Below are 22,078 nucleotides of genomic sequence, written 5' to 3'. Positions count from 1 at the left end.
TATAAAAAAAAAAGTATAAAAGAAGGCTATGCGAATATCAGTGGAAGATTTCCTAAATGATACACTAACATTATTATCCAGTGACATCTATCTAAAGTAAATTATTTAAATTTATTAAAAAACAGGCAAATGCAAGGAGGAAGATCTTACATTCGTCTGAGGGAATAAAGGTGGAGGTGTAACTTTAAAAGGGATCAGAAGCCACCTTTTCCTGAATGTGAACCCTGGCAAGACCCCACTGCGTTAACTTCTGACCTTTGGAAAAAGGTTTTATGCTCCCCGTAAGAATTACAAATTTTAGAAAGCATTCAAGAGTTCTGTGGTGGCTGTCGTTTTCATCGTGCTTGTGGCTGGGGTTGGTTTTGCGCACAGCTCTGCACTGCTGGCCCCGAGCAGAAGACGCCTGCCCTGTGCTGGCCGCAGTGTGACTTACTTTCCGAATCGGGAATTGAGCTTGTTAGTGAGGAGCTGGTAGATGTGGTGATGCTCATGGAGGGGCTCATACCGTAACGGGGGTACGCTCCCGTCATGGCTGTGGTATGAGAGATCCACGCTGCAGGGTCAATTGGCCTCACTGGTTCAGCTGCAAAACAACCAGAAAGGGAGAAAAAGACAAATGGAATCAGATTTGCAGTAAACACTAAGAACTCGAGTGAGAAGGCATTGTTTTGGGGTGCACAAGTCCTTGCTGTTCTGATAGTGCTAACTGAGACAGCCCCAGCCCGAGGGAACAAAAAGCATCTTGCCAGCAGTAGCTGGTTTCCTTTAGCAATTGCTGCACCAGCCTAATAGGATAAAACCGTGACACTCCTGTTCCTGTAACTGCAGTAGGAGTCAAATACTTCCCCTTGTGGGAAAGAAGCTACCAGTCCAGGATCAATACTTCATTATTATTCTATACAGTGAGATAGAGATTCTCATTTTGCTGTGACGTGAAGTACTACCCAGCGCTTTGCCCCAGCTGATGGGAAGATCTCTTCCTGCTTCTAAGGGTCTTGGATCCAAAATAACCACTCAGGCAGAAGGTGAATCGGAGCAGTAACTCTAAAGGTGTGTATTCACAGAGATGAGGCACCATGGAATCCTCCTCTCAGTGTTTTCAGCAGCCATAATGAAACTTTTCAGGACTGGAACAGTCTTGCAAAATAAATAAGCAAGACATATAGGGACCACTTGAAGAGACTGGTGTCTGTCAAGAATGAGAATTACACTCAGACTTTAAGAAGAGCCACAGAGCAAGTAATTTTTAAAGCTGGGAATAAGACTCCACTTTCCCCACAATCTGGATGACTTGTTTTCTTCTGAATTATAGTGGCTGTTGTTCCATTGCCTCAAAACCAGAAATTATTATAAAAGAGCTCTGCCTATGTTAGGAATTTCCTCAAAATATCCCACACATTATTGCAGCCAGTTTAGCCTATAACAGATGCAGCGCTGTTTGCCTTGGATAATAATGGATGCATCTTCACTGGACAAAGGACAGAGTGACACACAAGCTTTCCCTGTAGCAAACCTGAAATGTGTCATTTGTGGGATTTTTCTTTTGATTACGCTGGTTTTCCTAAGGACTTCACGGAGTGAGCTCCGCAGTCTGCATGAGTCTATCGCATTAATTTCCATGAACAATGTTATCCTCCTCTTCCTAGGACTGGTGTTTCACTGTCATAAGCAGAGCACTCACCAGTAGGAGGCAGCTGTGTTTGTCACACGAACACAGATCTTTTATAGCTACTGAAAGGTTTATTAAGCCAGAAGTTTTAAAACTACATCATTTTCAAGAGGTTTTATGTACATTAAACAATGCTGTTTGCCTCAGATTTTAAAAATACTCAGTTTAAATTCTTTCAAATAAGTGTACATGTGACAAAAATTATGCTTTTTAACACTTAAGTATAGTTACCCTCCAAACTTTCTATCAACTGAAAGGCTAAGATCCTGAGGATGTACCCACCAAAAGGTGAAGAGCTTGATCCAAAGTCATGTGAATCAAAAGAAAAACTCCCGCAAATTCAGTGGGCACTGGAGTCTCAGAAAGAGTATCTTAAACCCCTGCCTCCCACAACAGAAAAACAAAAAAACCCAAATCAACCAAACTTAAAAGTATTGAACTTGTAGGGGAGGGAAATCTGTTAGATACCAACATAGCTGAAAATATTCTGGACCTTGAGGTCTCCTCAGGAACCCAGCAAAGAGCACAAATACGTACTCACCCCTGGGGATGGTGAAATAACTCCTGGGAGTAGGGTCCCAGCATTTGGCTACTGTTAGGCTGATAGGTCTAGGAAGAAAGAAAACAAGGAAGGGTGACTTAACTTTCCCTACAGAGTTGTAACTGCTACAATGAACTCTCTGAAACAAAATTATTCTTGTCCAGCAGTTGCCAAGTACATTCTGAAGATGCTTTTGAGATGCCTGTCGGAATATTTTCAGTAAGAACCAGTATCAGGATGTTTCTGGTTTTGCATAGATCATGAGCACTATTGGTGAAATCTGTCAAATGATCAGCTCTTGAGATATGAAAATGCTCAGTGTATGAACAAATAATGCCACTGAAACCAGGCAACTCCTAGTTTGTGTTGGTGTTGGCTGGCACATTGGAACAAGCCTTGCCTTTTCATCATTTACACCGAGAAGTTCAGAGTTGAGATCAGCAGTCACGCTGGTTGCTTACTGAGATCAAAACACTGATTTCTCTGAGGTTTGCCAATAACTGCATATGGAGGATAAGTAGCAAAATATTTTGTAATATGCTCACCCTGGTTTGGAGACTATTTCCCGTAAAACCCGTACTGCATCATCATTGCTCATGTTCTCAAAATTGACATCGTTCACCTGAAATGTCGCGAAAAGCAGAGGTCAGGCTTTGCAACAGGAAAGTTAAAGACATTTTAATTATTTGTTTCCAAATTTATTTGCCTTCTAACTGGTTTTGTTCCTTTGAGCAGCTGCAGAAATACTGTTTCTCAGAGCACATCAACCATCCAGCAGAGTTTGCAAAGAATTATAGATTTAAGTGATAATAGCCTTTGTGACACGTTTCTCTGAGTATGAATTCCGTTAACTGATTACTACGTCCATGGATCTGGTGGGTTGACTGAGCTGAGCCACCAATGTACAAGTCAGCAGCACGTATTTTTGGACACGGACCAACCTGCAGAAGCATGTCTCCTGGTTCAATTCGGCCATCTGCTGCCACAGCCCCTCCTTTCATAATAGAGCCAATGTATATGCCACCATCACCCCGGTCATTGCTCTGTCCTACAATGCTGATTCCCAGGAAGTTATACTTTTCTATACAGATAGAAAGTGGAGGGTGGGGGAGGAAAAAAAGCAAACAAGGTGATTGGAATGATAGTGAAGAGCTAACAGCAGCCTGCTTCAGTCTTTAAAAATCATGTGTCTCAACACATCATCTGGGCCACGTTTGACGCTCAGTTATCTCAGGGTACCCTATGGGCATATGTCTGCCTGGCAGGCTCAGGGAAAGGCAGCAGGGAAATGCTGCTAAAGACATTATTTTTTCATACAGGACACTGAAAAGTTATATTTAAAAAATCAGCAAGAGAAACGACATTGAAAAGACATGTCTACACCAAGAAATTAGGCAGCCGATCAGCATTAGGCAATGTTTTTTCCACACGTCAGAGTGGCAGGAAGGATTTGGTGCTACTGAAAGGTGCTGAACTGGTCGTCCCGCACATTTCTAGCTGGCTAAACAATGAAACACACGAACAGCAGAAATGCAAACCTCCAGTGCCCTTCTACTCTTGCTCCTAACAATGTCTGACCCCTTACCATTCCCAGAAAGAAGGGCAGAACTCCACATCCTGGAGTTCCTGCTCCTTCCCTGGGCTTCTTGGGAAGGATACTGATCCGCTTGTGCAAACAGCTCAGTACTGTCCAGTGCTGCACCAGGAATCCAGGCACAGCCAACAGAGCAGCAACTCCCAGCTGCCAGTCCCTTTAGTTCCACTGGCATCCTTTCCAATCAAGAAACTTTCTACTGGCTCCAAAGGCTACTACATCACTTGAAATTCATCACAAGAAAAACCCAAAAACATTGCTTATCCTCTTACCCATGTTGAGTGTGACTGTGATGATATTTAGGGACATGGTAGAATCAGTGATGCTGCTGAACGAAGATGACTGCAAAATACAACAGAAAATTCTCAAGGTTTTAAATGGCTCAGAACAAGACAACAAAAATAACTATTGAGGATTAATTCATCGGGAACCGATTAATAGGTTTCCCATTTGGAAGGCATCCAGAAACCATTGTGGTCTCCTCAAAATTATTCTTCATTTAGAATCTGTAAGGAAAAAAAAAAAAATCTATACTTCCTCCAAAGATCTGTTTACAGAACACACAGGGCAAGTTCCTATATTGAGGTTTCTCAACTGAACTTCACATTGAATCATTTCTGCTTCCTGACTACAGGACGGACAGGCAGACATTTAAATAACAAAGCACCCAGTGCAGTGTGAGTTATTACATCCACAGATCCTGCCTGAAGAGAGGATCCTTCACGAAGTGAGAAGACAGACACTCCCCACCTCCAAAATGAAATACAAATGTGCTGATCAAATATCTTCTACAACATTGCTCCAGTTCTTGTGATAAAGTGGATGCATGCTCATTCTTTAATCTGTGAAGACTGATATTTATAGGAGAATGAAACAGTTACTTCAAGAAGTATGTCATTTGGATGATCCTCGTTCTGCTACCATAGGACTAGCACAGAAAAAGGCAAGAGAAAAGATTTGTGATTTCCTATGAATGTAGATCTCTCCTTTCAGCAGAATGCAAGTCTCAGCACTCTATACATCAGATGTCTAACGCCAGACACCCCCTGCCCACATCAGCAGTAGCATAGTGGAGGTTCTCCTGCAGAGGCTGGTCTTGAAAGAGACAACAAGAAATGTGGTCACTGAACAGTAAAAGACGACAGGGAGAGGGGGAAAAGCGTCTCGACTCTAGTGCTGCAGAACTTCAGATGGTAGAGAGTTAGTCCAGGGTAGATTGGAGCCAAAGGGAGCCCTTCCAGTGAATCCAACAGGGCACAGATCTGCTGTGGATCCCTTCCTAATTCACATGCTACACTCAAAATCACAGTTCACTTCCTTGGAAAATGACGATGCCAACCTTACCCTGTCAATCTGCCGCATCCTTTGTTTCCTCCTCCTGCGTTTATGCTTCCGTATGAGCCGGGATGAAGTACTTTGCTCAGTGGAGCTACTCAACCTGAGGGAAATTGAGAGCAAATGTCAACTCTCTAAAGCTGATACATTTGCATTTCTCTGCACCCTGACAAAAAAAAGAGGTTGATTCCTACAAATGCAGGAGAGAGTAAATCATATAGACACCACCATCTAGCTTACAAAGTATTGCTCTGATCACTGCTGAATTGCTGTCGATCCCCGCGTGCGCTGTATCTTAGCCTCTGCCTGGCAGCACACAGAAGATACCAGCTAAACTACAGCATGGATTAGAGAGCTCAGCTTACTGGCTTGCTTTCTTTTGAGAGCAAGACTGAATGCAACCGCCATCTCAACAGGCATGTATCACCCTGATTTAACCACCCAAAGCTCAGAGGCAGCCATCTTTCACTAATTTAAAGGTGGTCCTGACTCCAGGCCCATCAAAGAAAAATACCCACTGTAAGAACAGCTGTACATTAAACAATGTTTTTAATCTCCGCTCTGAGAACAACAGACAACCTGGAGAATCTCTTAATATTCATTTTTTGTGAGTCTTGTCATGGTTCTGTTATTTTCTTCTGTTGCTATCTACCCTATTAACAGGAACTTAACGTTGGGGCTTGAATTCAATGAAATAAAGTAGCAGTTGATAATAGCCACTACCAAATAGTTACACAGGAATAGAGAATATGGTTTTTCTTTACATATTCTGTTAGCTTTATTTTGTTGTGGGTTTTTTTTCAGGCTTTTCAAACTTGTAGAACCTAAATGTGCTAAGTTCTACACATAAATTCGTAAGATCCCCCTAAGAGTTAGGAAGGTTAATCATTCATTTTACAGACAGCGGACTGAGACAGAGAAAGACGTAAATAGATTTGCCCAAATTAATTTCAGAAGCCTGGAACAAAGCCTAGATTTCAGAGATACCAGTGTAACAACACAGAAACAGTTCTCCTCTATTTATTATGTTAAGAATGGCAAAAAAAGAAAAAGTAATGCCCCGTCATTAAACCAAGATTAAAACCAAAACCAACCCTGTGCAACACAAGTAACTGAACTGGCACTGCCACAAAGAAAACAGTGCCGGTCTTTTTCCCCAGTCTCCATGTCCCTGTCTTCAAAGTTCTAACCACATGCAGGAATGCCAGAATACCTCAAACAAAACTTGATACCAGCAACTTCAAAAAGGAGCTTGCTGTCATGAGATTACAACCTACCACACTGGGAAACCCATCTTGCATAAAGTAGGTGTGTTATAAGCCAAACATACCGAATATTACAGATGATGGAACTGCTCCGAGGGTATGAATCTCCTGACATTCTCTTTGAGTTCACAAAACTATTTCAGGCATGTTAACCTCACACGCTCCTTTTTCCCTCCCAGCAAGGCAAACTAATTTAAAGAGCCAAGAGGTGGTATTTTCAAGAGAGATGAAAAATTTGGTAATTCTCGGTCTGTGGAAACAGCTCACAGTGCCTGGTTTTCTGAGGCTTTACCTTTTCAACAGGAAGAATAAAGAGGTCTGTCAGATGCAGGGCTCCCAAAATTGCACTTGTTCGACAATCTCCGCTCTTGAAAGTACTGACAAAGATTGACACAAAACCTCTTCTTACATTTTACTACCAGTATTATCCCTCTTCCTATTTCCCCTCCCATTTCATTCTCCTCCTCTTCTCTCCCAGAACATCTCATTAGCAGGATTCAGCCAAAACTTCCCAGCACACAACAGTTCAGGAGAAAGGCAAGGCATGCTGCTCACATCGCAGTGAACCTGCCTGCTTTTTGAGAAGGGCAGCAGAAAGAAAAGAGGCAAGAGATGAGACTGGGGGAGCTTTTCTGCATGGACACAAGCCAAGCAACAAGATACCTTCAAAGGCTATGAGAGAGATCTGAGTGCCCTTCTTACACTGATTAGAGTATGAATTCAGCGCTCCAGCCTGCAGACAAACCCTCTGCTCACAGGCTCTACTCCCTGCTGCAGACAGAACACAAGGGTGTGAAAGCCCTGCTCTTTCAGATGATGAGGCAAGACTTTCCACTAGTTTTGAAGACCGATGAGCTAGTCCGTAACAGAAAGGACAAAACCTTAACATCTTTTCTGTCCTTTTGGCTACTATAAGCACACTTCGAAGTCATTCACCGCATCCAGACACTTGATTTTTATCGCTTCCACATATATTTCACCTACTCCCATATCGTATTTTATGGCTTTATCCCAGTGTGTGTCACTGAAGGAGTATGCAGTACTTCCTGTCACCAACTTTTTTAGAATGGCATCGTCTAATGGTTACTGTGGATAAAGAGAATTCATTAAATTAATACATGTCATTTCATTTATTCAGTTTCCCATTACTATGTCCCTGAAAGGGGTAATGCCTCCAGCTCGTGTTGCCTACTGTAAAAACCAGTTTTAAGTTAGCAATGCTCATACAGCAGAGAAAGAAAATGAGGAGAAAAACTATACTGAAGGCCACACCTGCCTGCAGGAGGAGATCACGATGGGGATTCACCCAGTGTCCAAGTTCCTCCTCTGCTTTCCAGACAATGGGTGTTTTATCTGGATAGCAAGTTATGGAAATGAGAAATAGGAACAGTAGAGTTTCAGCAGACAGTTCACTGAATTTCTTTGTCTCAAGCAGTCTTGACAGTAATCTGGTGCTATATCACGGCACTTCACAACCTAAGAAGTAAGCAACTTAAAAGTACCTTCCAATGTATGTTAGTATACATCCTCTGTAAGCACAAAAGAGCTGCTGACTGCCAAGGTTGACTGGCTATGCCAATTTCTTCCTCCTGCTCTAGAGCACATAAACATGGTGTTGCTCAAAAAAACAGCTTTTAGTCTCATTTTCTAATATTGGACTGGCCAAAATTACCTTTTACCATCACTAAGTATCGCTAGAAAACAGAATTGCTCTCTACCAACAAGTACAGGACACAAAAATGCTTTCACTACTCTCTAAAGAGAGATATATCAGGATGGGTCTAAAAAGATGGACTGGAAAAAAAGAAGAGAAGTCTAAGTACACCGCAGAAAGGCAGACAGAGCACAGCCAAGGTGATGAAGGTGTGAACAGTTACCTTATACTAACACCAGCATCTTGTTCCTTCTTCACTTTTGCCCTCCCTCTTTACTTGGGCAACTGGGGGGTGAGACTACTTTGGAAATTTCTTTCAATTTCAGTATGTGACCAAAAGTTTAGATTCCTCTGTAAGCAGTGAACATTTTGGATTTTTCTTTTAAATTAAACCAGTAAAACCAGAGTTTAGCTGCAAATCTCTGAACTTCTGTTACCAGATGATACTATGTGAGAAGTTCTTCTATTCTGCAGAATTTTTTTTCATTCTACGCAGCATTAGATTGGAAGAATGGAAATCAGTTCCTCAGAAAAGCCTCAGTTCAGGTTTAATTCAAGGGGACAGGCAATATTTCAGAGAACTAACTACTTAAGCTAAAGCAGCCTTGCACAAAATTGATGATCAGAAGGCACTGCAGAAACATTTTTGTGTGTTTGTACATTGGCTTCTACGCAGCTAAATATTAGAAAATTTAACTTATTACATGGGAGAAAGCATAAATGGAGAGATCGCTCAACTCAGTTGTTTCATCCCTTCTTGGGGGAAGCTGGACAATGACTTAAGCTGCCGTGGTCAACCTATGCGTAAGTGGAAGGCAAGACAGCTTGTTTTGGCCAGACTCCCACTGTGTGAAAGCATATTTGTACATGTCAGGTTTCACATTCTCTGCCATTTCTTAACAAGGAGTCAAGCGTGTATCTATGTTCATGTAGCTACAGTACACGTCATCATCTCTTCTTGTAATGTGTTTTAAATCCATAGCCTTAATGCACCCTTGCCAAATCGTTCATAAATGCTGCGTATCTCATAGTCTAGGATTATGTGCGATGCTAAATAGCAGCTCAAATGTATTCTAATGAGGAATCATATTTTGATCCCTGAAGTATCCCCAGAAATGAATAAAAGTTATTACAATTTGATGAGCAAAACTAGATTTGAGCTTTTGGGAAAAATAAACTGCAAAGATGAAAAACAAATCTGGAATCATAACTACCAATTTCCTGCACTAGCTACTGGCCAAAACCCTGACTCCGCTTCTAACAGAAAGTCTAATAAATCCCACATAAGAGATTTTTAGAATAATAATTTGTCCAATCTACATTCCCCAAAGGAAGGAAAAAAGGTAACAATTTGTTAAAGAAAGCTTACCCATGTAGTCTAAAAAGAACTAATGTTAATTTCTTAAATGAGAAGTAAACTTAATCAATTTTTTGCAGTGAATTATTTCAGTTACATTGAACTGAGAACACTAATTGCTAGAGGCCAACAATAATCCTAGAGCTACAGACACCGTATCTACTAGACCTGTATTTGCTTAACAGAGGACAGAAATAAGACTCTTACTGTAAAGCTTACCAGGAGCTCCCTACATCAACCTGCACTCCAGATGCCACCTACTCCCTGCAAAGAATACTAACGCTCCATTATATCATACTTTGAAAACAAAGGAAATGAATGATTGCACTCGCACTCCTTGAAGGGTTCCCTACAGCCCTGTAATATTTGTGAACAAATTAATTCACAGAAACAAAAAATCATTCTTTCTCTCTAGACGCAACAGAACTTCCTCGGACTGGAAATCAACCATCTCTGCCGCACTGCTCCGAGTTACAAATAAAGCAATGGCAAACCCGCGCTGTTAGAAAAGCATCCTCAACCTTACAACCTCTTCACTTCCGAGACAGTAACATCCTTTACATCTGATTTCTCCTCTCAGTGACCACGTACAACCTCCTTTCCAATGCAGGTTCTGACACCAGAGTTCACCAGTTGTTATTAAACAAACTTACCCCTTCAACCTCTTTTTCCCCAGGCCGCTGTCTCCAGCAGATCTGGAGCATGCTCACCTTTCTATTTGGCTGTGTTTGCCTCTAAAGAAAGCTCCCTGCCAGCACAATCTCTCATCTGCTTGAGAACATCATCGCTGTAGCACAACAGCATACCTTGGAGCATTCCATTTAGTTGTTCTTCCTGACTAGCTGGCCTGGCAGCTATTCCGTGTGCCAAAAGCTTCTGCCCTAGTCTAGAAAGGAAAAGGCCTGCGCAGCAGCTTCGAAGAGTCTCTTTCTTCTCAGGTCAGACGCAGGAAGCTTTACTTTAATAATAAAGAAAGATTTAGCTGGGTCTGGTATAATGTGCTTCAGTGGCCACCCTGACTGTGCTAATCCTGCCCTGCTGCATATCTTGCTGCCATGGAAATGATTAATTTATTTACAAGAAACAACATCAGCTGCAGGGTTGTTTTTGTTTTTGTGGGCTTGATATTTTTAGGGAGGGAAGGAGGGTTAGAAGCCCTAAAGGCTTTCGGAAAGCTTAGAGTACATTCAGGTTAACTTCTGATCTTGCCAACCCTTTATGCACATTAATATCTAGGTGAAGTACAAAGCATCCAGGAAGTTAATTTTCTGTATCTTCGGGTGTTGGCAACTTCACAGTAACTGCAAAGTAAGTTCTTGAAACCAATTCAGGACCAAATGTTAAATGTTCATTTAGTTACCCTTTCAACCCTTTGGAAACACCCAGCCTTAAACAAGACTTTGAAGGAACTGCTGTCCTTCAACAGGTTTTTAAGCTATGACTAACTGCGAGACTAAATATACCCACTGAGTTCAATAAGCCAATAATCTGTTTGTAAACATAGCATATGTTTAAGTATCTCCGGGACTAGCTGTTCTTTGCTGCTTCCATTCTACCTAGAATTTAATAATATCACATTGCACCTTATTTGCTTTAGCTACAGATCTCTACGAACCCCAGAGATCTGTAATCTTCTTGTTCTCTGACAATTAACAGAAATCTGTAATGGGTTTTCACAGCTCGTTTGCATGAACAACAGCTCTAGAGACTGTGTTCAGAGAATGCTGTCGCTGCAGCCACAAAAGGGAACAATATTAGTTTTGATTGATGTTACAACTTTAAAAATAGGTATTTAGAATCTGATAAATGTATTGGCTTATAAGCCTTTTATGGAACAAGAAAAATATCTCTAGAGATTAACAGGGATGTCTTGAAATTGAGACCTTTTTTGCAAAAAGCAAGAAATAATTCACATTCTCTCTGGCTGCACAGAAAGAAAAAAAATAATTAAGAAGTCATAAATATATGGCATCGCAGCCTGCCTTTGCAATAGCATTAACTTTGATGAATTCTGGTACTGCTCATAGGTCTCAGACTATGCAATTACACAGGAATTCCTCTACAATGCAGCTTTAGTGAAGTGCATACTTATTAGGAATCTATGCTGAAGGTATTTTGTTACAATATTCACACCATTACTTTATAAATAGGTAGACAGTTTCACATTGCTTTGATCATTCTTGCTATTAAAATGAAAGAATAGGAACAGAATTTTTCTCTTAATTGGAACAGTGGCTATTAGGCAGCTTGGAGAGCGACCCCAATAACTTAGCTTGTTTCTCAGAGCAGGGATTATATACAACATGATGTTACTGACGAATTCTGAGTGCTCAAATCACATGTAGCAGGAAAAAAAAGAAAGGACAAATTAAAAAAAAAAAAAAAGGCGGGGGAGGGGGGGGGAAGAAAAGATAGAAATCTTCTCATCTCACTGGTCAGCACGTTTCAGGAAAGCCCAGAAATACAGTCAAGTGGTGGGAAACAGATGCAAACAGTATTTAACAGCGCAGGCACTATGCCAATGCCCTACCTGCTTGTGTTGTCATCATCATCAGAGTCAATGAAGCTGCTGGATTCCAGCTCACTACTCATCATGGTAGAAGAGCTGTCATAACCAGGAGGGTGCTCACGGTGTCTGTCCATTTTCGGATGGCCATTGATCCGAGGGACTGTAAAAACAAAATCAATGCAGTATTACTTGGCAAAGAGGAAAAGCAAGGAAGAACTGGCACTGTGAGTAGCACCACATTCACACTGACAGCTGCAGACAGCTCTGCAGGACGATCCTCACGCTGAAACCAAGTTCTTTGCAGAACCTGATTTCATCCAACAGCTGGAAAGCCTACTGCTCCGGCTGACCCGCCTGCCTACCTACCTTCGTCTTCACTTTTTCATTTGTCTACGGCTCAGTTCACGGGCAAGCCATAAACGGATCGAGGCAGAAGCAGCAGGCATGAACAAGTACTATAACGGTATTAGAACATCAGTTAGAGCGGCCATGAAAAGTTGATGTCAACAGGAAGGTACGTATCTTGAAAAAGCAGGAGACAACACAATTTGAGTTTGTATGGATAGGCCTAGCAGCACAGAAAGCGTTAAACAACACTCCTTGATGAATCCTATTAATATCTCACCCATAAAACCACCTCTCCCTTGATCTGTGCTACGCGTTCTCATCCCCATACCTACACCCTCTTGGCTGGGCAGTACAGCTATAAAAGTCACACTGGCTTAACTATTCCACATGCGTAAGATGCTTCAGAACAATTTCTTACTAAGCCCTGGCTGTGCGAATGTTGTCAGACACACAAACATTCCTGTAGGCAATCCCCTCAGTAAGAACACCAATTACTTGAAGGCAGCAGTGATTCATTTTTTTCTAGAGATATTTTATGGATTTATTTTATGGATTTTCCTCTGCCTGCTTCCCTTCACGGACCACTCATTAGAAGATCCATAACCTGTAAGTGCTCTATTTTGCCAAGAACACTCCTTCCCCTGAAACAAGAAAGGTTCCACTTGATAAGGCACTTGGTCAAGAAATAAATGTAAGAGGGTTCAAAAGACAGACTGATATTTTAAAACACACTCTCCAAACTCACAACTCCCTCCCAGATCCAAGGGATCTGCTCTTCAAATACAGAACAGAAAACCTTCACAAAGGAGGAGGGTCTGCAGGAGGAACTATATGTGATGCTCTGCAACTGTACACGCTGAAAGTTAATTAACAGTTCTTGCTGACTATTAAAGTAACATGGTTTGAAAAAACCCAAGAGCCACCCTAAATACCTGGCTGTGAAGTCCACTCTGGCTAGCCTTCACTCCTGTTTCGAGCTGCTCAGCAGTGAAATAAAAAAAAATTATTAGCTTTCTTCCTGCCTGAGGAACGTGGGCCTAATTATTTATGTCCATAAAGGGTTTTAAGAGATTCAGTAAAGGTAACAGACATACGTGTACAAGATCTCATCTCAATTTTTTATACCTATATCTAAATCATTCATTTCTGCACAGTGACATAATTGAAGCATAAGGCTGTAACAAATTTTCCAGCTATGTCACTTCCATATCCCGTTCGATCACCCAGCTGCTAGACGCATCTACAGGCAGAGCAAACGGCTGTGAAAACAAACTGGCTACCCGAGAAGACCAAATCTTCTTTCAAGTCACAGAGCAAAAACTTTCCCTCCTGCAATAGCACCGAGCTTTGGTTTGAAGAAAAGCCCAACAGTAGCATCCCTTCATCACCCTTCTCAGAACTGACGCTTGTTTTTCATCTTGCCATATGCTGAAGGGCAGTTGAGATGTTACCATTTATTCAAGCCTCGAATCCTCTTCTGAAACTAGCAATACTAGTAATGGTGAGCCAGGGAGTGACTGCTGTCCTCTAGGAACTGCCTTGAAGTCAAAGGCCATGTGGTGTTAAAAAAATGAAGCTTATCAGGTTTCCCTTTCAGGCTCTGCCTCCAGAGCTCCTTACTCCTAGCACTCCGTCTCTCACTTCCCCATGCGTAAAATGGACACACAACAGCATTTACCAGACCTTTTTAGACTGCACATTCTACAGTAAAGAAAGCCTCTCCTCCCGTAATTTGGTCATGGCAGCTACCTTAGTGAGCTGCCAGTACTGGGTGGTAACACTCCATCTCGCTGAAAAAACGTTAATCAGCTCGTCAACAGCAACTCAAGACTTCAGAATTACAACTCTCCGTAGACACAGTGGGAAGAAAGCATTTAAAGGCCTGAAGTTTCAGCTCTGTCTGCATAAACGAGTGTTCATCGGTTTCCTCAAACTCTGCAGTCTCATATAGACTGGAAAATTACCATTAATGTGCTTCTTTTGGTAGCACAGATGATTAGCTGAAAATAAAGCACCTTCAGGAATCCCACATCCACACTCAAATAATCTCCTAACTCTGCCTTTAAACTAAAATTTAAACAGGAGCCAATTATGCCTGCATAGGCCAGATGTATACAGATAAAAAGAAATGCAGAGCCTGGCCAAATTTTACTACTTCTAAGCTGGCACTAACAGCTTAGAGGGAATATCTCATCCAGGTAGCGTAGAAACCGATACAGCTGTTTATGGCATCGTTACTGAGGAGGTCTAGACTATATTGTTTCTTCTCATCGGGAACAGGCAGCTTTGACCATTGAGAGTCAAGGTCAGGTAATCCAATCTACAGAGTCCCTGAATGGTCAACCCCAGCTACTCCTCCAGGCTTTAAAAAAAACCCAATTCTTTCAAAGTTGCTTTTATCCATAACAAAAATGGGAAAAAAGAAGAAGGGAAAAGACATCCAGACTCTAAAGCTGAGAAAACAGCACTTTTCAACAAATTAATAGGCTTTAGACAGTCAAGAGTTCTGACTTTTAAGACTAAGGAGAACGTCACAGACTGGAACAATTAAGTGCCTTCTTTTCTTGTGCTACAAATTCATTTTTTAAGTCTTTATATAGCACAGCCTGGAGTTCAAAATATTTCACTGGATCTGGAAACCTAGATGCTAATCACAGCACTGGACAAATTCAACTCAACCTCTTCCGCCTCAGTTTAAGTATAAAACCAAGCCCAGCCACCTTGTCCATTTATTCTTTGCTTCTACACAGCGAAACATCAGAAACTTTGGAGTGAATTAAAGCCTCTTATTCCAACAGATGGCATAACCCAATATGCATTCACTGGAAACAGTACTGGAACAGCTAACAATTGACACCGGCTATCTAGCAGCCAGATAATTTGCAAGGAAGTAAAGCATTCCGTACTCTGATCACATGACCCCCTTGTCTGCCTTCTCAACACACTTCACCTTTAAACCTAATTTCAGGCGCAATTGTTGGCTTGCGAGAATATCACCACCACCACCAAATCAGCACGTTGGACTAGCAGAACACATGCAACACCATCACCCTTCCAAGCTCTGCGCAGTTTTCCTGAAGAGGGAATGACAGCCCCGAAAGGGTGGTGATGTTCCTCCAGTGGTTTGTGGCAAAGTGATCACGATTCTGAGTTATGACGGACAGAGACTCTCATCAAATGCAAATCCAATACCGCCCCAAACAACTTCAAATTGGCTGCTGATTATTCGAGACTCTTGCTTCCACTGACGTTTCCCTTCCAACTTCAACAGGAAATGACATAGGAAGTGACAGCAAATCTCAGCTGGTGCTCAATTTACAACAAATCTGTTTTAGATTTCTATTTTTTTGCACAGGAGCAGTATAAAAGCTAGAACAGATGGAATTCAAAACATTAGCCATGGAGAAAACTGATTTATGTTTCTCCACTTGAAAAATCCCTTCTTTTTTATTACTGTGCTTGTTTTTTTCTGCCTTCCTCTACTATTCATCACTTGCAACTTATAGAAGTAATCGCATCAGTGTTGGGTGATAATGCTGATTTCACTTGGAGAAGCTGACATTAAACAGAGCCCTGATATTTAAAACAAGCCCCTGTCAGAGGGGCTTTCCCAGCTCTGACTGGGTGCGCAGTAGATAACAGAAAACAATGCCCTAGATTTTATCCACATTTAACTGGTATAAATAGGAAGCAAATTTGGGCAGCATCCTTCTCTCATCAGAGCTACTTTATTTACATCTGGCTTTGATTATTATTAAGCATACAGCCCAGAAAAAAAGGTGCCAGCATGATTTTGTAATCCTCTGCAAAACTAGCCTGTTCGTGCAGCTCAGGAGGGAGGGAGGGAGCCTGTGGCCATCAATAGGTGGGTTGTCTCAGGTGCCCCCTAGAAGTCACCCAGTCCTGCCTCTCCCATTGCAGGTCATGATTATTAGACAGTACAGATTCTTCATTTCATTCCAAGTGGGTGGTCTAAAAGCTTTCACTCTTGTGGACCTTTTCCACTATAAAATTCCATCCTGCATTCACTTCTCTGCTGAGAATTCCGCATGGGATGAATTAGGGAGCGTTAAAGGTAGATACCTGCAGACTGCAATCTCCAAGCTCTCTCCCAGACCAGTTGCACCTGGCAGTGAGGACTGCTGGGAAACCAGGACATGTTCCACAGTGCCACATCTCATCCATCGTGCGTTCTTTATTCAGAAGATTTTTGTCCTTAAAAACTCTATAAGCAGATTGCTATTTTATTGCATTTGCCATTCAGAGTCATTTCCCCAGTACCTTCAATAGACAAAACCCTGTAACTCAGCTGATGTGTTTTCCATGTCTCTAACCACCGGACACCACAGTCAGCAGTTGCGTGTTGTTTTATTACCAGTAAGAAACTTCCCAGCTCCAAATCTGAATTTGCTTCCTGCTATCAGCCTGAAAGACCATTCTCATGCTGTCTCCAAGCAAGCTTCCTTCAAAATTTAACTTCCTATCTATGGCACTGAAGAATAATTCAGATGTCACCCAGCTCTAACTGGGCTCAAATACAAGCTTTCTGACTCTACTGTGTTGTTCTTAATCAGCATTTCTTGTACGAAATGCTCTTCCTCTCCTGCTTGGCCTAAGATAAATGAAGGATTACAGCACAGCAGGCACAGATAACATACTGTGATTATTTTACAGTTTATGTAATTACTGACAGGAGCTGAAATAATTTATCCCGCACACAAACCTGATCAGTTCATAACCATCATGAAGAATTAAGGGCCCACATCAAAGCTCTATGATTTCTAGTTCTCAGGGGAGAACTTTCACACAGAGGACAGTTTTAGGACCAGACAGAATTTTTAACCAGCTGAAGGCTGCCTCAAACATGCTGTGCAAAAGCACGCCAGCGGAGTATTTTCTTTAGCACTCCATTGCTCAGTGAAGCAGCAGTACCTCTGATACACTGAGACACACCTGCATTTGACAGGGAAAACACTGAACTTTCATTTGCTTTTCAACTAAAGTAACAGAGAACGTTTAAGACAAGCGATGCTTTGTGCTTACTAAGGATTTTCCAGCATCAGAACAATCAGAAACACAGAGGAAGTCAAGGCATGGAAATGGCATCCATACATATTTTCACCTCAGCCTGCATATTTTCTGTGTTAACTAAAGAATAAAGAAATTGCAGTTTGATACCATGCCATGGCCTGTATATGAGCTATGTCTGGATGACTGGCTGTCCCTGAAGGGATGCACTATTAATTCTGAGGGCTCACGTGGCTGGAACGCTGCAAGCTGTGCCATAAAATTCACCCCAGAGTCTACAATGCCAACGACAGCCCTGAGGGCCTCAGGCAAGAGAGATGCAAGGTCCCATTTCTGTGCGAAGGTAACAGAGCTTATGCCCAAGACATTAAGGACAGGGTCAGTGCTGCAGCCTATGAATCCCAAGGAACACTCAAGAGCAATGGGTCCAATATGGCAGGATCCAAATTTAAGAGACTGGGGAGAACCCAGCTGAGGATTTTATCAATGCTGCAATACATTAGCATGGACATAAACTCCCCAAACCCAATAATCACCACCCAAACTTTCACGTACCCTTTAGAACCAGTGTGCATTACCTCATTTTTATACTGAGGGCCTCAGTTTCCCTGCACAAAATAAGGGCACTGACTGCTTAGAAACTTCAGTTGAAATGAACATTAATACCTACAGCGATACGTGCGGAGCTGTGCTTCTGGACAGCATCTGACTGGTTCCAATGGCCTCCTCAGGTGGTGACACCACTGGTGACAATATCTCCTACGGGGAGCGGATCTCAGAGGGGAACGTGCCTGTGATCGCGGCTCCTGTTGCCTCTCCTGCTGTGGCTCCTACCAAAACACTTCAAAAACGTGGGAGTGACCATTTCCCTGCCCACGCTGTGCCCGCTCAAGGAAATCCCCACTGTGCACTGTGACTATCGCTCCGCCCAAGTCCAACAAACATATCCAGATGTACACGGAGCTTCCCACAAGTGGTTATTTTTCATGCACAGTGAGAGAGGAAAAGAGCCAGGTCAGGGCTCCTGCTGGGACACTGGAAAATTCCATTCCTGAAGACTCAAAGATTATGAAAAATATATATATTTTTGCACGCTCTTCCTCCATGACACAATCCCAAGGAAGCCTGTGCCCAAGAGGCAGCACATCTGGTAAGCAGTGTATCTTGAAGGACTGGGGAAATAGAACAAAAATCATTTGTATTGGCTTTGCCGTCTGCCACTGCCATTTCCACACTACGCCTAGTAATCACATCTGCAGGATCAGATCTGAAAATCCAAATACTTTTATAGCCACATTTTTAATGGGGTCCTGTAACATGACAGAGCTCTCTTTATCCCAATAAACCACACACAAATAGACCTTTGGAATTTGAATAATTACTTTTTAGAATATAGTCAGGTTACTAGAGATTATACTGATTTGGGGCTTCTTTTGAATTATCCCTTATTTTAATGTATTACAGAACCGTATCTCAGCTCTAAATACACAGTTTTCCAGCCTCTCACAAAACTTCTCTTCTTTGGAGACAGAGGTGAAGGCATTTTTCACACAAGAATAAAAAAATCCCAAACACGTACATTTGTTTCTCATCATTAAATTCCATGTACTTCTGTTAGTGTCTTTACCAAGAGATAAGCTTCAGTTTAAGCTTAACCTTAAGTTAAGAGGTTTCTCAGCTTGAACCTGATATAAATGCCGATGATGGAGCAACTCCACTTGTTCTAGAGAAGCCTGAAGAAGACAGATTGTTCTGTCAGGACACAAACCACTTAAAGCACAACACCATAGAAGTGCGCAAGGCCTAAATAGGGGCATCACCATTAAAAATGGTAACGCAGACACGTTTCACAAACTGTAGACAAGTTTCACAAAATCAAAGTTCGGCACACGGCAAACCACAGCCACGCTACAGAAACAAACGTTGGATCTCATACACGTACGTGCTCATGTCTAGCTGAGGTTCACTGAGACATGCATTTTAAGGTCTTCACTTAGAATCAGGGATGGACCGTGCCTTGGTATCAAGCAGAGGTTTCTGTTTATTCTGGAGAAATCTCTGGTTGATTTACAACTGATAGAACTTTGGTTTCTGTACCTCAAATACTCTCTCAAACCACATGCCCCGGCATTACTAGTGTGTACTTCAACGCTGCAGCACAGGAGCAGCGCTTGTTGAATTATTAACTTCTTACAAAAGCACAAAAGCTTCAGAAACTGAACATTTGCAGCTTCTGTGCAATTTAACAAGGATTGCAATAGCTCAGCTGCTCTCAAGGCTCAGTCATTCAAATATTTCAGAAACAATTTCACGTTCCTTCACTGGGTCTTCAGGACAAGCACAAAAGAAACAGAATATGGCATTAATTTGTTAAGATAGAACATTTAAAAAGATGATCCTTCCAAGTGATATTACAATCATGTCATAAACCTTTTCACCTCACCATTTCCCTGAGAGTTTTTTATTAGCCTTTCTTGCCATTTGTTCCTCACAAGCCTAAGAAATTAAGACAAATGCAAGATTATGATACTTAGTGTAAATTAGTGTTTGCTTTTCGTGTCATTGATTGCAGCGAGGTTTAATATTACAATGGTCTCAGCATTCTCGTGTGGTGTTACCACAGATGCTAAATTGGTAGCTCAAATGCTAAATTTACAACAGATTCATCATATTTGTTCAAGATTTTGACCTGAGCTCTTCAAAAAGTAAATGTTCTCTAACATCATCCAGGTCATTTTGTCGTCTGACTCAGACTATCCCAGTGTTACGGATTACCTTGAACGAATGAGTGTTTATAACAAGTCTCTACAAAGTCTTAATGCTTCATAGGGAATAGCATTCTGAAAGTGTACCTTCGCTTCTGGAAAAGTTCACCGTCCCTAATGTCAAAGTAATCTTCTTTCCCTCTCCCCGGCCCCGTCTCTCCCACAGAATTCAGTCATCTTCAGCCTTACAGAAAAACCCCTTGATCCACCTGCCCATCAGAACACTTTCTCCCACCGCCGGGCAGCATCAGCCCAGTTTTCTGCCATCCCTTTCAGTCCCCACCTTCCCCGGGCGCAGAAGGCGGTTCCTACCAGCGGCCTCAGGCTCCGCAAGCCCGCTGTGGCCAGAGAAGGCCGTGGGGGTCGCATCTGCGGGCTCCTGTGTTACCTCAACTGATAAGTTGCAGGGTATTACGTTTCCAGTATACAAAGAAACCACAAAGCGTGTGTATTAGGGTTGTCTTGTAGGTCCAGGAGACCCACCAGAAAGAATAAAAAACAAAAACTTTGTCCCCTCCCATCCCTGTCTTCTAATGGGGAAGGAAAGCAGATTTCTCATGTGTAAAGCACAGCCAGGGAAATCAGATTACAGCAGCAGGCATCATACACCACTTAGGAGACAAGACAGATTTATATGGTATTTTACAGGGTCCTTGGATTCTTCACAAGCATTAGGTATGAAGAAAGTGAAAGGCACGACGAGTAGAGATGGATGAAGGGTGGCAGTAAGGTATATATATTTTGTCTATCTGCTGTGACTCAATCTGAGCTGTGATTTTGCTGCCTGCAGCAGGGCTTCACCCGGAGCGCTGCCGCCAGGTCTGAACACCACATCGGCAGAAATTCCTTGGCACCTATAAGCCCATTCCAACCAGCCAAAGCAACCGGCAAAACACTAACACAGAGCTACAGAAGGAAAAGGACTTTAAATCTGTGCCTGCGTGTGACGTCCAGGCAACCAAACTCGGTCCCAATCTGGAGATGCAAAGGAAAGACCCCAACAGAGGAAAAAAACATATCTAAATGCAGCCTCCCTCCCTTTTCCTCTTTTACTCTTTTCTGTAGTGACTTATTTTATCAAATATAACCACACTATTATTATTATAATTAAATATATTTATTATACAAATATGTATTTTCAAAGGCTTCTGATTAGCCGTGTGTTGGCCTACCTGCGTAAAATTAAAACTTCGATTTATAGCTCTTCTCATATCGTTCAATATAAACCAAAACTGGAAGGGAATTATTCTTTGAGCACTGCAAAAGGTTCACTTCTTTGTTTCTCTAAAAGCCGCTGCACAGCTGGAAAGGGTGAACAGATATGAGGTAAAGGGCTTTCAGTCTCATTTTGCGGAGCTGAAGAGGCACCGATAGTTGAGATCAACTTCCATATTTCTAGATATTCCAACGAAAACACCCCCGGTTTATATACTAGATCAGAAGAGCTCACTATACTAATAATGCCTCCCATTTACATTTTTTTCCCTTTCCTTCTTCCAGCTAAAGCTTCTGTGTTAAATTTTAAATGCAAAAAATGGGTTCAACGTCACATTTTCTGTTTGAGCTAGATCTTCTTTTGTAGAAAAGCTCCTATACACTGCTCTAATATAGAGAGGAAGCAAAGACCCCTCAGTTTTAACAATGTTTTATACCTCCCAAACAGCGCCAGGCAGCCTTGAATTCACAGGATAGGTTTCCTGTGTAATTATGTGTGCATTTAAATCCATAAAGTTTTTGTAATCTCTCTCCCCAATTAAAATTCCCTTTTCTAAATTTTTCTAATTTAGCCAACATTGTCTGGGGGTGGGGTTGGGAACTATTATCATTGAGTGAGTACTTTCACAAACCATGTTATTAGGGTTTTATTCATAAAATACTCCCAGGTATCCAAGTCCTTAGTCTAAACAAGACTCGTTCTCTGCTCTGGTTCACTAATAACCAGGGACTTTCTACCCTGTTGACCCCCTGCTCCTGTTTCTTCGTTAGAGGATGAGTGAGTTCATTATGACTGTC

At 41.9% G+C, this 22,078-nt stretch overlaps 1 protein-coding gene across 2 annotated transcripts in view; it reads right to left on the bottom strand.

Annotated features, from left to right (window-relative positions):
- Positions 1–22,078, bottom strand: part of DVL1 (dishevelled segment polarity protein 1) — a 104,416-nt gene that overhangs the window by 16,118 nt on the left and 66,220 nt on the right. The window contains exons 5-11 of one of the 2 annotated variants that reach the window (XM_064470298.1): positions 11,946–12,084; positions 5,149–5,242; positions 4,077–4,146; positions 3,152–3,291; positions 2,756–2,832; positions 2,211–2,278; positions 434–583 (exon numbers count right to left, since the gene is read on the bottom strand). In XM_064470298.1, coding sequence (XP_064326368.1) covers positions 434–583; positions 2,211–2,278; positions 2,756–2,832; positions 3,152–3,291; positions 4,077–4,146; positions 5,149–5,242; positions 11,946–12,084 — 738 coding nt within the window. The remainder of the gene's footprint in view (positions 1–433; positions 584–2,210; positions 2,279–2,755; positions 2,833–3,151; positions 3,292–4,076; positions 4,147–5,148; positions 5,243–11,945; positions 12,085–22,078) is intronic. The other variant, XM_064470299.1, reaches the window with a different exon arrangement.

This window comes from Phalacrocorax carbo, chromosome 20, assembly GCF_963921805.1.
Source record: "Phalacrocorax carbo chromosome 20, bPhaCar2.1, whole genome shotgun sequence".
NCBI classification, from domain to species: Eukaryota; Metazoa; Chordata; class Aves; order Suliformes; family Phalacrocoracidae; genus Phalacrocorax; species Phalacrocorax carbo.
Note: the sequence above shows the minus strand (reverse complement) of the source record. Positions and strands in the feature narration are given on the sequence as shown.